The sequence below is a fragment of the Lemur catta genome, chromosome 3 (genome assembly GCF_020740605.2).
Source record: "Lemur catta isolate mLemCat1 chromosome 3, mLemCat1.pri, whole genome shotgun sequence".
NCBI classification, from domain to species: domain Eukaryota; kingdom Metazoa; phylum Chordata; class Mammalia; order Primates; family Lemuridae; genus Lemur; species Lemur catta.
This window is the reverse complement of record NC_059130.1, coordinates 34,856,547-34,875,757: the sequence shown is the minus strand read 5'-3', so window position 1 is coordinate 34,875,757 and position 19,211 is coordinate 34,856,547. Positions and strand designations below refer to the sequence as shown.

Here is a 19,211-nt window from a genome sequence, read left to right as displayed (position 1 = left end):
CGGGAATTATCTTTTTCTCCCCAATTAACCAGTACAATGTTTTGCCCATACTAAGGGCTCAATAAATATTTGCTAAACATACTAACTATGAAAGAATTGAGAAGAGATGGGCCCTCTTAGCTGGATGTTAAGTATAATTGGAATTGACCATCTTTTTGTTCTTTACATGCAAAGCCTAGAGATTACTAAAACCAAAATTGAAAAAATTCTCTAAAAGGAAACATTTCTCTATGATATTTCTTCCTTATATTTGCAAGCAAGCAATTTGAGATTTTTAAAGATGCTAGTTTTTTGTTCTGTAAAAATGGCAAATATTGAAGATAGGCAAAGAAGTACCAACATATGGATAAGAGGGGATCCTGAAGAACAACACCAAAGCCAGGAAAAGAACTCTAAAAATAGTAATCTGTGAAAACTTTCCTGGAAAAAAAAAAACTTTGAAATCTCATACTGAAAAAGCATATTGTATACCTGAAAATACTGACTCAGAACAATGTCAAGATACACTCTAGTAAAATTACTGGACTTAAAAAAAAAAAAACAAGATAATTTGGGCATCTAATTTTAAAAGTATACAAATTATAGGGAAAAGAAAAATTAGATCATTAGAGTTACAAGCTTTATGACAGGAGATGGAGTAACATTTAATATAAAAAAATATGAACCAGGGATTTTATTTTTAGCAGTTTTGACCTTTCACATACAAAGAGCATAGACAAAAGGTTACCAACATGCCAAAATACAGACACACACACACACACACACACATCACAGAATCTTGTTCCCATCAGCCCTTCCTAAGGATACTAGAGAAGCACTTCAGATGACCAAAATGACTAGAAACAAATATAAGTTTTGGTAGTAAATATTAAATAATGTAGTTATTGAAGAACTAAATGGGGGTTAAAAGGGAACTATTACAATGTGTAATGGATGTATAATTCTATTAGTTAACTATGGCTGCTGTAACAAATTACAACAAAGCTGATGGCTTAAAACAACAGAAATTTATTCTTCCACAGGTCTGGAGGTCAAAAGACCAAAATAAGTTTCATTTGACCTAAATCAAGGTGTTGGCAGGCTGCACTCCCCTGGGAGGTTCTAGGGAGAATCCATTCCTCACCTGTTTCAGCCACTGGAAGCTGTCAGCCGTCCTTGGCTTGTGGCTGTATCTCTTCCATCTCTGGCTCTGTGGTTGCACATCTTTTCCTGTTCTGTGTATAATATCTCCCTCTGCCTCCTTCTTATAAAGACAATTGTGATGGTATTTAAAGCCCACCCAGATAATCCAGGATAATCTCTCCATCTCAAGATCCTTAACTTCACCACACATGCAAAGTCTTTGTCATATAAAGTAACATTCATGGGTTCCAGAAATTAGGACACAAATACTTTTTGAGGTGACATTATTCAACCTACCACAATGATACAATATAACCATTTTTAAAAATTGTGGAGGAGAAGGATAGCATATTCATAAAAAAGATTTTGGACCGTTTCCAGTAATCATAATTGGTGCTGGTGTTTGTGTTGTTATTCTGAGACTGCTGACTGTGTACTGTGAGATAAAGCAAGTAATTATGGGATATTTGATTCTGTCATTCCCTATGCACTTGAAAACCAAAATTCTCAGTGTAGATGAAAGAACAGACGAAATACATCAGAGGTTAAGTAAAAATCTTCTAGCCTTGAATTCTAATTGGAAATACCAGTATGAACTCACAAATGTGTTTATATCTATCAGATATAAACACAATCTATCAGATATAAACACAGAATGCTTGTTGCCTTTCCTTACATGTAGTTTCCCAGCTCTATCTACCAAGAAAGACCTAGAAACAATGGCCAACCCAATAAAAAATTAGCATCCCAGGTGCCCAGATGATGGTCTTGAAATACCATTTTGCATTAGAAGATACCAGGTCTTTTTGGAGAAATGACTGATTCCAAGTCTGAGGCAGAAAATACACCAGTGGAAAAGAGAAGAAAGGGAAGGAGAACTACAGGGACCTCACTCACGGCACAGGGAGAGGGAGAGACAGGCCCTCTGGCCCGAACGAGGCACCAGTTACCCGACTGTGTGTTGCCTAAATGAAAAGAAGGAGAAGGAGGCACTGCTCAGCCCTGGACTCAGGGCCAGCAGTGTCCACACAAATACTCTGTGGAAGAGGAGAGCTTTGACCTACAGACTTTGAATATTCCAGCCTCAGTGAGGAAACATTCACCATGGTGTGGGTGCACACCTCAAACCCTCTTGGCCTGATGTCATTAAACATTCCCAAACAACCTTCTGATCGAAATCTGCCTCCTCCTAACCTACCACCCTCTTACCTAGGTGTAGAGAGACAAGTGCTGGTTTTGCATCTACAAGTATATCCAGTAACTCATTTAATCATATATCTCATTAGAAATCCATAAAAAGGCATTCTGGCCTAATAAATCAGGCTTGACGATCTGAATAACCTGGGGGCCTGCTCCTAAGTATCCCTCTTCTATGTGCATATCCGCAGTTCTAGCTGCACACGACAATCACCCAGGAGCTTTCAAAATTACAACGATGGTGGGAGCCCAGCCCAGGCATATGAAGTAAGAATCTAGGGGAACAAGGTATCCTTATTACCTAAGTTCCCCAGGTGATCCTACAGTGCAGCTGGGTTGCAAAGCAAGGTTACATGAAATTAGGTTTCTGAGGCAGCAAGATTCAGGGTTTGCCCTTGAACAGTGGGCAACAAATGTCACCTTTTAAAGCCAAGATCCTGGCCCCCTGGGCAATCCCTGGGGCTGTGAAGCAAACACAGGTCTCTTTCTGCTTGAATTTCTATGAAATCCAAGATCGTGACACCATCTTTTTTTTTTTCTCCTTTGCCTTTCTGCAGAATTTGACCCTGTAAGGTTCTGCTGCTTTTCAAAACTCTTCTCTTCTGGCTGCAATAGGGCAAAACTGATGACTAAGACTTAAAAAGACTTTTTTCATGGAGCAGCAAAAGGTATAAATATTTGAGAACATAAGACAAGTAATGAATAAATTCTGCTTATGTGTAGTTACATTTGAGCAACAAATTGATGAACAGCTCAGGGAAGAAAGATCACAAGTTCCCTCCTCCCACGCCTCAGAGAGCGGGCACTTTACACAGCCCAGGAGCACACGGAGCACTGTGCAATCTTGCTGTGCTCTGGCTGTTTGCTCTAATTGATCTGTCAACCAGTATGTGGGCATTAAGTAATCCGGATGTGACACTGCTGGGGCAAGGGGGATGGTGTGGGAGACGTATGGGAAGGACCAAATATGGAATCCCAGAGTGCTGGAGTTGGAAGGGACCTCAGAGACCACCTCTAAGATTTAGGTGCTAAGTCAGCTCCATTATTTACAGATGAGGGGACTGAAGTACAAAGAGATGGAAGTGAGGGCTTGTTCAAGGCTGTTTGTTGATCCAGCACAGGGTAGGATTGGCACTGCAGGCACTCCTGAACTCTTCCATGCCACATTCCAGTCTCTCAGGCCCTGACCTCTCTGCTGAATAAAGAGTAAACAGACTATTACAAAGTGAGAAAAGTATACACTGGAATGGGGAGGTAGGGGGAGCGGCTGCATCCCTCCCACATAGTGTATCCAATGCATCAAGACTTCTCCCTTGGAAGAGGTGAGTCAGCAGTTTCAAGTGTGTGCTTCAGACACATTTTTAGCAAAAAAGAACTTCAAGCTACTGTTGGAAAGAGGAAATAAAGGATCACTAAGAGGCATCACTGTCACGAGGCAGTTGACATCTGTAGGACTCCAAGGATGTTGGCCTCACTAACGAACCAAATCCTTGCTGAATTCCATCCACCCCTATGCAACTTCACTGAGCAGCTACTAAATACCAGACCCTCTGTCAGCACTGCAGAAAATACAAAAGTTCAACCACCTTTTAGGGGGCCTGTGCTAAGACAAGTATACAAATAACATTAAGATTATAAACCAAATGTACTATAGCAATTCAAGGAAGAGAACATATATAGTTGGGAGGGGGAGAAACTAGTATTTGATGAGCTAAGCCTCATAAAATGAGGATGCAGTTGGTGTATTCAACTAGGCATACAACAAATCCAGCTTCAGGCCACAAGCTAGTTCATCTTTAGTAGAAGAAAAACCCACACCACAAAAATGTTTACCATCTTGCCAAGGGAATAGCTGGGAGAGGAAAGTCATTAAAAACTACATTCTCTATACAAACCTGTTTTGTGAAATACAATCAACGTGACTTGGATGACAATTGGGCTGGGCAGGGGAAGCAGAATTTCTATGTTGGGTAAGAGCCATGCTGGGGATCCCACCCCTGGCCAAGACCCCCAGGTACACATGGTAAGGAGCAAAGCAGTATACATATGCCCGATGACATCAACTTCATGCATTCATTTGTTCATTCAAGATCAATGACACACCTATAATGCATCAGGCACTGTGCTATGTTCTGGAAATTCAAAAGCAAATCAGGTATGGTGCTGTTTAAGGACTTCACAGACCAGGGGGCACTGCTCCAGGTAGGTGAGGGGTAAGGTAGCCAGGGATGGTGTAGAAGACAGACATAACTGCTATATTGCAGGTAAGTATCAACAAAAGCCTGGGCACACAAAGGAAGTTGCTGTCTAATATCTCAAACAATCCAATTAGCCTCAGAAACCCATTATGGATTTGTCACCAGTGACTTATAGAATCCCTGTAGTTTTCACATTTCAGCAACTTCCACAAAGACATTGAGAGGAAGGAAAGCACTTCCTAATCCTAGCTTGCTGAGATTGTGAACTATCTACTGTCTATTCCTTTACAGACTTTGCTAGCATCCCACTCACCCTGTTCTCTTTTCACAGAGGGGCTCATATAAACACAGATTTGTTCTCATCATTTTAACTAAACAAACCTGAGAGTGCTGAATCTCAATAGCCAAATAATATGCTCACTGAGGTATGAGATAGTAAAGGATAGTAGGACTGCTCTAAAAAGATAGAGAACTCAACACAGGGCATGAGGACATGTGTGCAGCTGAGGACCCAACCCCCTTCATTTCTGCCCCCACCACTGTCATCCTGATTCAGGTCCTCATGCCTGGACTTTAGCACTTAGTCCTCTGTCTCTTTTCTAGTTCTACAACAGTTCTTACCCATGTCCTCTTCCTCACACATGACTGTGTACATATATCATCCCCTACAAACACACATTTCTGTTCCTTGATGTTGACAGGATTAAGTCATATCTCTCAAGGCTGGTATTTAAGGCCTCTCGGGATAGGTCTTCCTACCCCTTATTTCTCCTTTATCTATGGTTTTAACATCTCCTCCCTTAAAAAAAATAATAAAATCTATATTGTATATAAACCTTCCTCTCCTTCACTCATACCACAGGACCACCAAACCCTTCCCCCTCTGACTTAGCTAAAAAGCTGCCCATTCCCTTCTGATACATGTGGTGGTCTCCCCAAACTAAAAGAGCATGTCTTATACCCTTAGCAACTCCAGAGTGGGACAGCCACCACCATCACCCAACCAAAGGACAGGATGAGCTTCCTAAACTGCCCCCTCCAACCTGCTCTCCACAGAGCTGCTACAGATATCTTTAAACCTCAAGAAACTGCATCAAAACCCTGAAATACCCCTTCCAAAGCCACTAAAAGCTGCCTCCAGAAACTGTCCTAGGTCCCAGGAAGAATATAAAAGGACGAGCTCTACCCCATCACAGTAGCGCCCCATGCTCTGCAGAAGAAAGTTCTGTGGAACATCTGTGTGTGTGAAAGGCAGGGCCGCATTTCAGCATCAAAGCCTTGGTTTGATTTTGTCCAAGAACTGGCTGGATGTGAACTTAGACAAGTCACTTGATTTGATGGAGCCTCAGAAGCCACAACTATAAAAGGAGGAAAGTAACATCCCTCTTGCAGCATAGTTGGAAAAATTAAACCAGAAAGTTTATAAAACATTGAGCAGAATGCCCAGTACATAGTATGTGCTCAATACATAATAATATTATGTGCTTGTCTTTCCATGTGTCAATATCTTTCCAGGCAGGCTCATTTCCTTCAAGTTACCATCTTGTCTCATCTCTGTGACCTTCAGCACCAATCGTTGTGTCCTAAACACAATAAATACTTTCTATATAACTGGATCCATTTCTGCATCTGCATTTAGTAATGCATATTCAGGGAATAGAAGTCAGACTCAGAAAGGACTGTACGGAGAAAAATATCTAAAGAGAATGCAAGAAATCTGTGGGAGGAAAGTGGATATAAGTAAGAATTAATGAGGGAGTACACAATGATTTATAAAGACCACCATTTGGGAAAGACCCCAGATTCTCTTGGTCTTCCCACCAAAACTACTCTGCCTGCTCCAATGCTTTCATCCTATGATTCTCAATTTTGCTGCTTGATTGGATTAGAATCACCTGGGGAGCTTTCAAAACTCCCGGTAAGAACTCCCACTTCCAGAAAGATGGAATATACTTTTCCCTATTTCTCCTAAGGACAACCAAAAACTCCAGACATTACATACAAAACAAGCCCAAGAAGACTCTGAAAGATGGAGAGGAGGAGGCAAACCAGCGAGGGACCTCAGCACCCAAGGAACGGCACAGCAGTGAGCTCCCCTGGGGTTTTCTCTTCGCCTCACATATCCCAGACTGGTTGCTGGAGAAGCCAGAGACCCAGAGACACAAACAAAACAAAAAGGTCCCAGGAAAGCCCGCTCTCTCCAGCCAAAGGACCAGGAAAGGGGCAGCATAGCATGATAAAAAAAAAAAAAAAAAAAAAAAAACTTTTCGTAGTAACAGCTCTACCCCAGACAAACCCCACAGAAAAAATTGTGCCCCGCCCACAACCCCACTAATGGAGTCAGGAAACTAGACTTCTGCCCTCACCAGGATGTAATAAGATGCTCCAAACTCACCTTCTTCCTGGCAGTGCAAGGGAAGACCAGAGGGGGGGCCAGGACATCTGCACCACCTAGCGATAACAAGGCCTCCTCCTCCTCTTCCTCCTCGCTGGGGTGTCAGAGGCGGCCTAATGTAGTCAAACTCTCACCAGCACGCAGTGGTAGTGAGGCCACGGCATCGGTGGTGGTCACATGGGAAACAATGAGGCACTCCTGCCCCTGCCAACCAGGGTGGTACCAGCTGAGGCCTAGTGGATAACCTAGACTTTTACCTCACCTGACAGTAATGAGGCAACGCCCCCCTTCCCTCCCCCTGCCAGCACCGTGGCAGAGGAGTCCTGCTAGAAAATTTAAATAAGATCGAGTCTCACAACATAACACCCAAAATGACCAGATTTCAATCAAGTCATTCATCATTCCAAGGACCAGAAAAATCTCAGCATGAATGAGGAAAGAAAGACAATGAATAAACAGATGCCAATGCCAAGATGACAGATCTGTTAGAACTTCCTGACAAGGATCTTAAAGCAGCCCTCATAAAAATGCTTTACCAGGCAATTATGAACATGCTTTAAACAAATGAAAACACTGAAAGTCTCAGCAAAGAAACAGAAGATATAAAACTCCCAATGCCTAGGCTGCACCCCATACTAACTAATCAAAAATCACTGGGAGTACTCGCCTATCAGTTTTATTTTTTTTGTAACTCCCCAGAGATTCCAGTCAGTAGCCAAGTTGGAGAACCAGTGCTCTAATGCCACGGTTCTCAGACCAAGGTGTCTATCACAATCACCTGGAATGATAAAGTCACCAGACTCAGGCCCCGTGCTACTTCAACAAGCCTAGGCCTCTAGTCTTTATTAGTTTTCAGGTGATTCTTATTCACTCCCAAAACTGAGAACACCTGCTCTAATTAATCAAAGGAATTTTCAGGTGATTCCCTTCATTTGTAGAAGCTTCAAAACCCTTGACCCTAAGGGAGAAGGAGCTACATTAAGCGACCTTGAAGGAGGAGGTAAAGTTTCAATTACTTTGAATACGGATGCCCACAACATAATGTTTTTAACGTGAGCTGCCAAATTTATGAAAATCTACACACACTGAAGATCCAGTTTGAAAATGCAGTTATAGTAGAGGTTATGTGTGTTCATGGGAACAAGATAATGTTACCTGTCATGTGGCCCACAGGAGACATCAGTCTTCCTCTTGGCAGAAAAAGAAAATGCTTCCACATGAGTGCCTCTTCCCATCCAAAGAGACCAAAACAGAAAGGGAAGAGTTTATAGTCAAGATAGAAAAAAAGGACACAAGCAGGAAGGTGCTTTTCCATCATGCATTGCAGGCTGAGATTTCCAACCCAAAAGGCAACATGTCCTAGACTGAAAGTTTTCAGCATTTGTACTCTGTTGGAGGGACCCTGGGGCCTCTGAGTGGAGAGAACTAGTCCTCAGAAACAGAGCTGGGAAAGGCAAGGAAGAGGGCGTGGGCGTGGGTGTTGGGGGGGGGGGGGGTAGAACGCCACCGTTGGACAGGAAGTGCCTGGGCAAGAGCCCAGCAAAGAATAACACTCTCCAGGAAGGAAGGGCCTCCCAAAGCTGCTCTCCTGCCTGTGCTCCGGCAGTTTCACTTGCAAATGCCTCATTTCTGTGTCTAGACGCCATCAACGTGGTCCAGAGGGGTCTTTTCAGGTGGCTTACTGCCCACTGGCACAGAGCAGCAGACCAGCCCCTGGGTCACAGACACAGCCTCAAAGGGAAGGGCTAAGACCACCTTGACAGACCATTTGTCCATTCAATCCAACCGAGGGAGAGAAGCCTCAGTATCACCATCTGCAAAACTGGAACGATACCACCTACCTTCATGGGCCATGATTAAATTGGTTAATATATGTAAAATGCTTACAACAATGCACAGGATGTGTTGACCATTTGATAAACATGAGCTCTTGGTATTTCAAAAGATATACAACACAGGAGTTAACAGTGGACACCCTGAGCCTGGGTGTGACTCCAGGCTCTGGGGATCCATCTGTTACTAGATGTGGACTGAGAGCAAGTTAGTCTGCCTGGCTATGCCTTGGCTTCCCCATGTGTAAAACTCCGATAATGATAGGACCTTAATTCACATGGTTGTTGGGAGGATTAAATTAATCGTTTCACAGAAGAACTTGGCATAGTGCCTGGAACACAGTAAGTGCTTTTTAAATGACAGTGATAATTATGTTAAGCATTCTGTGATGTGGCCAGCATGAGGCAGGTATGTGGAGAGTCCCCTTGGCCCTTGAGGAGCTTGTAGCCTAGAAAAGGAGACAAGGAATGCACACACAGAACCAGTAGGAAAGGGCAACACAGAATATGGGATGCACCGTAATTCCAAAAGCATGCAAACAGCATCTCTCTAATGTGCTCTCCTGTCTCCTTTCTCTCTCCAACACACACATTCCCACACACACAAACATGCACACACTCACAGGCTAATGGCGTTCAGAATGTTCTGAACACAGGGTGCACTGGGTATCAAGTGCCCCATTCTTGGCCATCTCTTACTCTCAAGAGCCCCCTGGTAAGGATTCTCAGGTCTTATTCAACACTCAAGGCTGCTCATTTAACAAGCTCCCCCTGGAAAGCACTGTAGCTTCAAGAGTAAGTGGAGGTGAGCCACTCTCCTCAGTTCTCATGGATGGACCACAATAAGGGTATAAGACACACAAGTCTTGCTGCAGAAAACCCATGGGGTTACATGCATTGGGGGGTACACCCTGGTGGGGGAGTAGGGGATTCTTAAGCATTCCAGCACTCTGTGGGCACTGAACTTGCTGGAAGTGCCATTTTAAATAATTTTTAAAGCCAGCTGCTCCAGTGCTTAAAAGGAAACATGCTGCTGAATATAAAAATTGAAAAGGGAAATGTAAGCATCACAAGGTATTAACTAATCCCATGATATACGAGATTCCTTCTGCTTAGATTACCTCTGCTTAAAGAAATATTTATCCAAGAAATTCCGAGAAAGATAAGTGAAGATAGACGACATAACATACTTAAGATTCTGTGATTTTTAATCCTAACACAGACTAAAAGGTTGGAACAAATGTGAGGGGGGCATGCACCAAAACCTAGTTAACCCCTTTTTATTCTTTCCCAAGGAAGCTGACAGCTATTTTAAGCCCACAAAGTAGTCATGCTGTCTGATTTGCACTTTAGGAATCAGCGCTGCAGCTAGATTTTTTAAGCAGGCATGTATAATGAAGATAATATACTACTAGGCCTGCGACTTATAAAAGAACAGAGTACCCTCTGTTCTATTATAGAGATCAAGACCATGCACAAATGAAACTTAAATTACAATTTATAGGACTTAAAAATAATAAAAATAGTAGGCAACTCTGTGCCAAGCACGGTGCTAGGCCATTTACATGTATAACTCATTTAATCCTCTCACTAACACTATGAAGTATACATGTGTCCTCTTTTTACAGATGAGAATGCTAAAGGAGAAATGTTAAGTAACTCAAACAAGGTCACACAGCAAATAAGGGATAGAGCCAGGATTTGAACCTAAACACAGTTTGGCTCCTGAATCCCTGCTATGCTATGTTGCCAACGAAATTCACATCATGAAAATTGTAAATAGCAAATTTAAAAAAAAAAAACAATGAATTAGGAAAAATGCATCAATTCATTAGTGAGAAGTTGAAAATATATTTTTTACATAAGTGACAATTACGTACTCCTAAAATTGGCCATATGTTTTACATGCAGATTCTAATTCCACTGAACATCGATCACTGGAATTTCATCTAATATAGGGAAAAATGCTTATTTGGCAGTTCCACTGTAAGGAAGTGACTCTGTGTGAGGTGGAGATGGAGGTGTCAGAAAGATGCCATGCTAGGGGAGTCCCACGTCACCCAAAACTGAGCAAATGGCTGGCAGGAGAGTGGAGCCACCTAAGACACCTCCCACTATTGGGTGACCCAGGAGGGAGGGCCCTGGCAGTCTTACAGGGGGCATCTCATTCACTCAAAATGCATTTTCTAAATGCAAGGTGCTGCACTGGGCACCGCACAAGACATGGGGGCAAAGTGACACGGACCCTGACAGTGACCATGTAGAGATGAAAATCGGAACTGGGGCAAGCAGCTCTAACACAAAGTGGGGTTTGGTCAGTCTCTTCCACTCAGAGGAGGGACTGGTTACAACCACTTCACTGAGTGACAGGTGAACTTGGTGGGAAATCACAGGAAAGGCTTAGGGAACAATGAGTACTTCACTAGGGCTGAAACACAGGGTGATTAAAAGGAAATGTTCAAAACAGAGAGCCTTGAATATCATGCTAAGAATTTTGTTCTAATATAGTAGCCTTAGAAACTTTTCATGTTTTGAGGGGGAGGGTAACTATATTTCAGGAAAACTAATAGGGCAAGTGGATGGGATGGGGGGGATCAGAGAACAAACGGGGTGCAGGAGGCCTTCAGAAGGTTGCTGGATGAGGCAGGAGCATCTAAACCAGCCCGAGGTGATGAGTGATGCAAAGGCCATGGCACCTGGATAGATGTCACCGAGAACATTCAAGAGGACTTGGCAACTGACTTGATGTGGGCTGCAGGAGGGAAGAGCCTTGCCACAGCAGGTATCCAGTAAACAGCCAATGAGTCAGCTACTAAATGAAGGAATTCAAGTAGTGCTTCAAAGCTTCAGGCCTGGATGCCCAAGGGGATGGTGGAGTTGTGAACGGAAGGACGAAGTCAGAGGACAGATTCGGTTTCCAGCCTGTTGAGTGGTGGGGTCAGCACCACGTTCAGGTACAGAAGGCCAACAGAAAGCTGGAAACAAAGATCTGGAGTCCAGACTGGAGTTCGAGATCCAGGCCTGCATAACAGAAGAGGTGGGAGTGGACAGAATCCAAAGGAGAGGGCATGGAGCACTCACACGTGCAAAGGGAGAAGGAAGAGCAGCCAGCAAAGCAGCCTCGCAGGGATGGGACAGGGCAGGGGCCCGGCTGACCGCGAGCAGAGCAGGCGCAGCAAGCTGAATGAGCCACTCCACAGGGCACAAGGATGGGCTGCTCAGGAAGAAAAATCAAGAAGAATGAGGACAAAGCAGGCCGGCAGTGGAACAATTTCCATGTGGTAGCCAGGATGGAAGTCCAAAGGACACCGCCAGGGACTGAATGGATGTTGAGAAGCTGCAGAGGGTAGGGTACCCTCTCACGAGGCTCTGCCATGAAAGGAAGAGAAAGACAACATGTTAATTAAAGAAGAGGCAGAGAGAAGAGATTTTTCACATAGGGAAGGCCACAGCACATTAGGAAGATGTAACCACATCAAGGTGGGGGTGGAGAGTAAAGAGGATAATTAAAAGGACAAAGGCAGACTGGCAGGGGGTGGAGGGCAGATGGATCTTAAAAAGAGGGAAAAAGAAAAAAATTGGACTTCAAAATTAAAAACCTTTGTGTTTCAAAGGACACGATCAAGAAAGTAGAAAGCCCACTCACTGATGGGTGAAAATATTTGCAAATCTATTTTGAATCCAGAACATAGGAAGCACCCTTACAACTCAGTAGTAAAAAGAATACTCAGTTTTTAAATCGGCAAAGGATCAGAATAAATATTTCTCCAAAGAAAATACACAAATAGCCAAAGAACACATGAGAAGACGTTCTATATCATTATTCAACAAGGAAATCAAATCAAAACCACAGTGAGATACCACTTCACACTCAGGAGAATGGCCAGATTCAAAAAATCAGATAACAAGTGCCGGTGAGGATATGGAGAAATCCGAACCCCAGCACACTGCTGGTAGAAAGGTGAAATGATGCAGCCACATTGGACGTTCCATATATGGTTAGACATAGTTACCAAGGACCCAGCAATCTCACCCCTACTTATCTTACCCAGGAGAAATAAAAACATGTCTGGACAAAAACTTGTACACACACATTTACAGCATTATTTGTAATAGCCAAAAAAAGGGAAGCAACCTAGATGTGCATAAACGGATGGACAAAATGCTGTGTATCCATACAATGGAATATTATTCAGCCATAAGAAAGAACAAAATACTGATACCTGCCATAACATAGATGAACCTTGAAACATTATGATAAGAGACAGAAGTCAGACACAAAAGACCATAATGCCATTTATATGAAATGTGAAGAACAGGCAAATCTAGAGACAGTAAAGTAGATCAGCGGTTTCTCAAAAAGAGTATAGTGGTTCTTTTTGAGGTGATGAAAATGTTCCAAAGTTAACTGCACTGATGGTTGTACACATCTGTGATACATTAAAACCACTGAATTGTATATTTTAAATTGATAAGTTGTATGAAATGTGAATTATATCTCAATAAAGCTATTAGAAAGGAGGGAAGAACAGAGGGAGGAAGTTCTTTTCCCAAAAACAGGAATGAAGAAGGAAAGTAGTAAAGATCAAGTTTGCAGTGCAGGACAGGAAAACGGAAAGGAAGTGAAGAGTCATGGTCCCAGGCTCCTGCAGGTGGAGGGGAGAGGATAAGGACAGCAAAAGTCACTGGGGAGCTAAGAGCAGCCCCAAGGCAATAAAGGTGTGAGGAGGCAGGTAATCATAGCCTAAGAAAGCATTCTGAAAGTTTGAGCTCTGGGAAGCAGCAGCATTATGAGTAAGCAATAATAAACAGTGATTCAAATCTGATTAGGGTCCTGGATATAAATAACTGGCAAAGGTCATCATCACATGTGGCTGCAAGATTTTGACCACTAAAAAGGACTAGGACATTTTGAGCAAAGGAGCCACAACTGCAAGCCATAAAATCATAAAATGTATGGCTAAGGTGAAAATAGACTTGTCCATCAAATCCCAAGATACCAGCCATGGAGGAACACCCAGGGACACCTGAAAGGACAAAAAAAGACAGGTGCCATTTCAGAGCTGCACTGTAACTTTGGGACTCATTGTCCCCCAGAAGTGGTCTGGGCAAAAGATGACAATGGATTTAAAAAGCATCTGGACAAATACATAAGAAAGTGAAATGAAGTTCCTCTTTAATAACAGCATCAGGGAATACATCAGGTCCTTCATCCAACTACTGGTTCAGAACACTGGAACACAGGAACCTTAAACTGGGTGGACACAGAGGGAGGGAGCAATCACCCAGGATATAGTGGAGGAGGTTCTGAGAGCTCTATACCATGCCCTGCAGGCTTAGGTGAGTCAGGGCTATGCCATTTATGGTGAGCAAGGAGGAAGATACAGCCAGAGAATTCAGTTCCAATCTGATCAAGTGCTCCTAAACTGAAAAATCACTCAGCAATATGACAATATATTTATTGTTTTCAGACCTCCTACAATTGCTAATTTCTTCCAGTGGACAATTTTTTATTGCCAACTATGTATACACGTGATGTTGGGTGCCTGAGAAAAGGATAAGCAGAAGCATGAGACAAGGTCCTCAAAGAATATTCGATATCAGTGGAGAAGATATATGAAGAGAACAACACAGAATTTTGTGGAAGACTGTGATAGACAGCTTCAGCAATATCTCTCATCCCAAGTGCAATTTTGCAATAGGACCTTGACACTCCCCCATCAAGAAGTGGAGTTTATTTCTCTTCCCCTATAGTCTGTTTTGACCAACAGAATGCAGCAGAAGTCACCCTGTATGACTTGGAAGGCCAGGCCTTAAGAACTTTTGCTTTCTTACTTGGAACACTCCCTCTTGAAAGCCAGCTGCTGTGAGGAAATCCAAGGTGGCCAGTGCAGAGAACAGCCATGGGGAGGACCACCAAGGCACCAGCCATATGAGTGAAGCCTTCTAAAACCTTCTAGTCCAGACCAGACATAGATGAATGCAGCCAAGTGAATGATTCCATCAACACCACATGCGACAGAAGAACAGGCCAGCCAAGCCCTGCCTGAATTCCTGACCCACAATTCATGAGCAAATTAAACAGTCGTTGTTTCCAGCCACTAAGTCTTGAGGTAGTTTGTTATGCAGCAATAGATAAGTGAAACCAACTCGAAGCCAGGAAACCAGGAATTAGTCCTGGTTCTGTTATTACCTAGCTACATGACCTTGGGTCAATGACTTCCCCTCTGGACCTCAATTTCCCCATCTGTAAGATGAAGACGTTGTACTTGGATGAGCTATGGTGCTTTCCAGCTCTGACTGTTTGTACCACACATGCAGATATCAGTGGACACAAAGGGATATGGAGGGGAGCCACCACTCCAGGATTGAGTGAGCCTTGGAGGAAGTGAAAGAACCATGGACCAGAAGTCAAACGCCCTGGAATGCGAGGATTAAATGAAGCAGCAGCTAGAACAATGCATGGCACATGGTACGTGCTCAAAAAATATCAGTATCTGATACTTATTAGTTCTGTGACTCTAGACAAGTTAATCTCTGTGATCCCCAATTTTTTCATCTAAAAAATGGAGATAACACTAATGTTCCTGATTCTACAAGAGGAAGTCTTTGTATGCAAACCAAAAACCACCTACAAATGTAACACATAACTACATTATAAATACTCTTATTAACCTTTGCACCAATGGCATTATATCTCTTTCTCACCAAGCAGAGACAGTTAGTTGATGGCACTGGCCAAGAGGAAAGCATACTAGATCATTGAGAGGCAGGTTCTAAGGGGCTACAACCTCTCAAGCCATGTGAGATTTGACCACCCACCTGCCAGCACCAGTGAGGCAGGCACACACGCTGAACATGGAGAACAGGTAGCCCAAAGGAAAATCCAGAAACAACCAAGCATTGAAAGCTTGAATAATTTCCTATATCAGAGTCTTAGAAGCCAGCAACCTGAGGATACCCCACCAGATAGCTATGAATCAAACCACTGCCCAGAATAGAGTGACTATTCCACAAAAATTACTGAATAAATAAGCACTGGAATTGGAGTCTGAAGTCAAAGCCCCAGGTTTAAATCCTAGCTTTGTCATACACAGCTGTGAGCACTAAGGTAGGCAACAACCTCCCGGAGCCTATATCCTCATTCATAAAACAGACATAAAGAAACCCATCTCCTGGGAAATAGTGAGAATTAAATGAGGTACTGCAGGTGAAAACACCTAGGATTCTACTTGATAATTAAACAAATGGTTTAAGTAAACAGAACCTCTGCCACCCAGATGCCCTTCAACCCTAGCCTTCTCAGTCTCTGCAGAACCTTGAAAATGAGTGGCATACATCCAAAGAAACACTCCATCCATCCAATGCTGATTCTGAAAAACTGCCAGCCCTTGGGAGAGAAAGATCTGGGCTCATTTTCCAAGGGTACCTGACAAGGCTACAATAATACATTTGCATTTCACAGCCTCTGCTTTTCCAAAACAAAGGAAGAGTGTAGTGTGGATTTAACCCTGAAATCCCAGTGATCATGCCACCACATGGACACTGCTCTGTAGGGATGCAGAAACCAGCCAGAGAAGACACTTACCAGGTGCATGTGGGTCACAAAAGCTTCTGCTTCCACCTCTGCTCAGGTCTTGGCTGGCATGGTGTTTGAATGTGCCAGTGTGCAGCATCGATTACAAAGAGCTGGGAATTAGGACCTAGTCCCCCAAATCAGCCTTTGCTCAAGGAAGCCCCACCACTTCCCTTACTGTATGTTCTTGTCCTTTCTTCTCTACCTCAAAGCAGAGGCCTTGGTCCCTCTGTCTTAGGTTTGCCCTGGCAATGCAGCTTGCACCAACTGTGGCTTCCCCTCCTCTTAGTGACCACCACTGTCTGCTAATCCCGGGAAGTTACTATGGGAACTATATCACAAAGCCCCCAGACATTTGCTTAGAAAACAAATTGCATGTTTGGCACCTGAAAAGGGAGAGAAAGACACAGCAAGTTGGAGGCAAGCTTCAAGCCGAAAGTTTCTCAAAGTCTGGTCACAATCGCCTGTATTAAATCACCTGGAATCCTCATTAAAGGTACATAGTCCTTGGCTCCCCCGAGACGTATCAGATTAGAATTGGGACACAGCAAGAATCGAACTTTTTAATCCCCTCACCTGGTGATTCTTATGCACACTAGGTTTGAGACCTAGTTGGGACCAAATGCAGAGGATTGTGAGAAAAGAATAAAAAGGCTTAAAAATACTTTAAATCTGATCTCCCATCTTACCCTCATTCTTGCAAAACAGGGCACTGATGGGGAACCAAACAAGGCAAAAGCCAATTTCCCAGTTTATGTATGTCGGAGAAAATTAAATCATGACCATGATGAAAATTCATACTTTAAAGAACTGCTCATGAAATCTACAGGCCCAGACAAAATTTAACCAAAATTAATCCTAGACCAACTAGATCCATTCTGAGAGATGAGAGAAGTGTGATAAGATCTTGGCTGCAGCCCCACTGTCCCTGCCTTACCCAGTAATTCAGCTCTGCATTCCACAGCAAGGTTGGATGTCTAAGGGGGGGACTGGGGCTAGGGGGTGTCCCCTAGCTCTAGCAAATATGGCTGGGAGAAGGTTATTCAGGAAAAAAAAAAATGAAAGCTTCACTAACTCACATCTACATGAGAAAGAAAAAAAAATCTAAGGATAACTGACCATACTTGGGCACATATCAGACTCTCTAAAAATGTTGTATGAATTGAAGGAAATAGACACCTGATGGAATAACCCTTTCGTGAGATGCTAACAGTCTGCATGTACATAGTCATGAAAGAGAAAAAGGGAACAAACAGGAAAATTGTCTCCACATCAAAAGTACTACATTATCAAACCCAGCAAGATGCCACAACCTACATGAAGAGGCAATACTTTCTCTCACTTAGTGACAGGCACATGGTAGGTGCTGAGCATCCCTCGGTCTTCACGCCACAGAGCAGGTCAAGTGGCTTGAAGGAAGAGAAAAAGCACTTTTCCACAGAAAAACACTCTTTCCTGGTGATGAGCAGTGGGAACTGCCGCTGCGATTTCAGAAACCACAACTCCTCACGCAGGGAGGAGGATCACAGGGCTTCTGCCCCGCTCCTCCCCCTGAGCGTGGACCTCAGCGCTGAAAATTCCAGTCATCCGCGATAAATTCTTCAGCAAGTTCCCTACCAGATGCTGAAACTTAACATTACGCCACAAAACTAGCAAATGGGCAGCTCTCACCCCCACCCCCTTCCATGACTGGCACATGCAAAAGGAGTCGTGGCAAATTAGTCATTTAGGAAGTGACTCTGACACCTGGAGCCGGTTACCTGGAGTCTTAAAAAAAAAAAAAAGTGTATTCTTTTCTTTAGTAAGGAAGCAGGCATTCCCCTTTTAAAAGACCTTCCTCCCTCTCCCATGGGAGCCTAGCAGGTAAATAACACCAGAGCTTCCTTAAACCAATTCTAAAGAACCAGGTGTCCAGGCTGCGCTCACTCACCGGCTTCTCCTCCTCAGGAGGGATCCGGGAAGTAACTTAATCCAGCCCTACGCGGTAAGCACGGGGGAGTCTGGAGGGGGGGGGCGGGGTGAAACAAAACCGCTCAAACTTTGCAGTTGCTCTTTAGCAGTTCTGGGCAGGAGCTCGCAGAATTATATACTGAGAAGGGAGAGTCACCCTCCCTAACAGAAAGGCCCCCAAATCGGCCTAACCCACCAGCTCCGGGTCCGGGATGGCTGCGCATCCCATCCGCTCGGACGTGCCCCTTTCCGAGTAGTGCCCTCCGCAGGGGCCCCTCACCTTGGCCTCAAAGCAGATGCCATGCTGGAAGGCGTCCTCGTTGTGCAAGGGGATCCGCAGGTCGTGTCCATCGTCCACAAGGTTGTACTTGGTCTTGCTGGGCATGGTGACCCGCAGTGGACCTGCTCCTCCAGAGGCGGCGACGGCTGCAGGAATGGGCTGGGGAGACCCCGGGGAGAGGAGACGGGAGCTGGGCGCGGCGATGCGCGGCGGGGGCCGGGGGCGCGGAGCAGGGGGCGCCCTGGCCGCTCGGCGGCAAGGCGGCGGCGGGGGCCGGGACCCGGAGCGGTGCCGAGGGCCGAAAGGCAGCGGGCGGCGCGAATGCGGGCGACGCGAGCGGCGCTGTGGCCGCGCAATTCCTGCCGGCGAGGAGGGCGGCGCGGGAGGTGGCGGCGGGATCCGGCGGCGCGGCGCGCCGGCTTGGGGAGGGGAGCGATGGGCGCGCGGCCCGAAGCGGGACTGGGCGCGGCGCCGGCCCTAAAGCAGTGGGGTGGACGGCCCGGGACGAGGAAGAAAAGGCGGCGGTGGCGGCGGAGCGGGGTGCCTGTCACGGAGACGCCGGATCAGCCTCCAGCGAGCGGCTCCTCCTGCGGGGCGGGCCTGGGCCGGCTCCTCCCGCCGGGCGCCGAGGCCCCGCCCGCCTCCGGGTCCGCCCCCGCGC

At 44.8% G+C, this 19,211-nt stretch overlaps 1 protein-coding gene across 2 annotated transcripts in view; it reads right to left on the bottom strand.

Moving 5' to 3' along the window:
• C3H1orf226 (chromosome 3 C1orf226 homolog) overlaps positions 1–18,779 on the bottom strand; it is a 289,207-nt gene extending 270,428 nt beyond the window's left edge. For both annotated transcript variants that reach the window (XM_045547211.1, XM_045547213.1), the window contains exon 1: positions 18,551–18,779. In XM_045547211.1, the coding sequence (XP_045403167.1) occupies positions 18,551–18,655 (105 nt within the window). In that variant the 5' untranslated portion in view covers positions 18,656–18,779. The remainder of the gene's footprint in view (positions 1–18,550) is intronic.
• Positions 18,780–19,211: the final 432 nt, after the last annotated feature.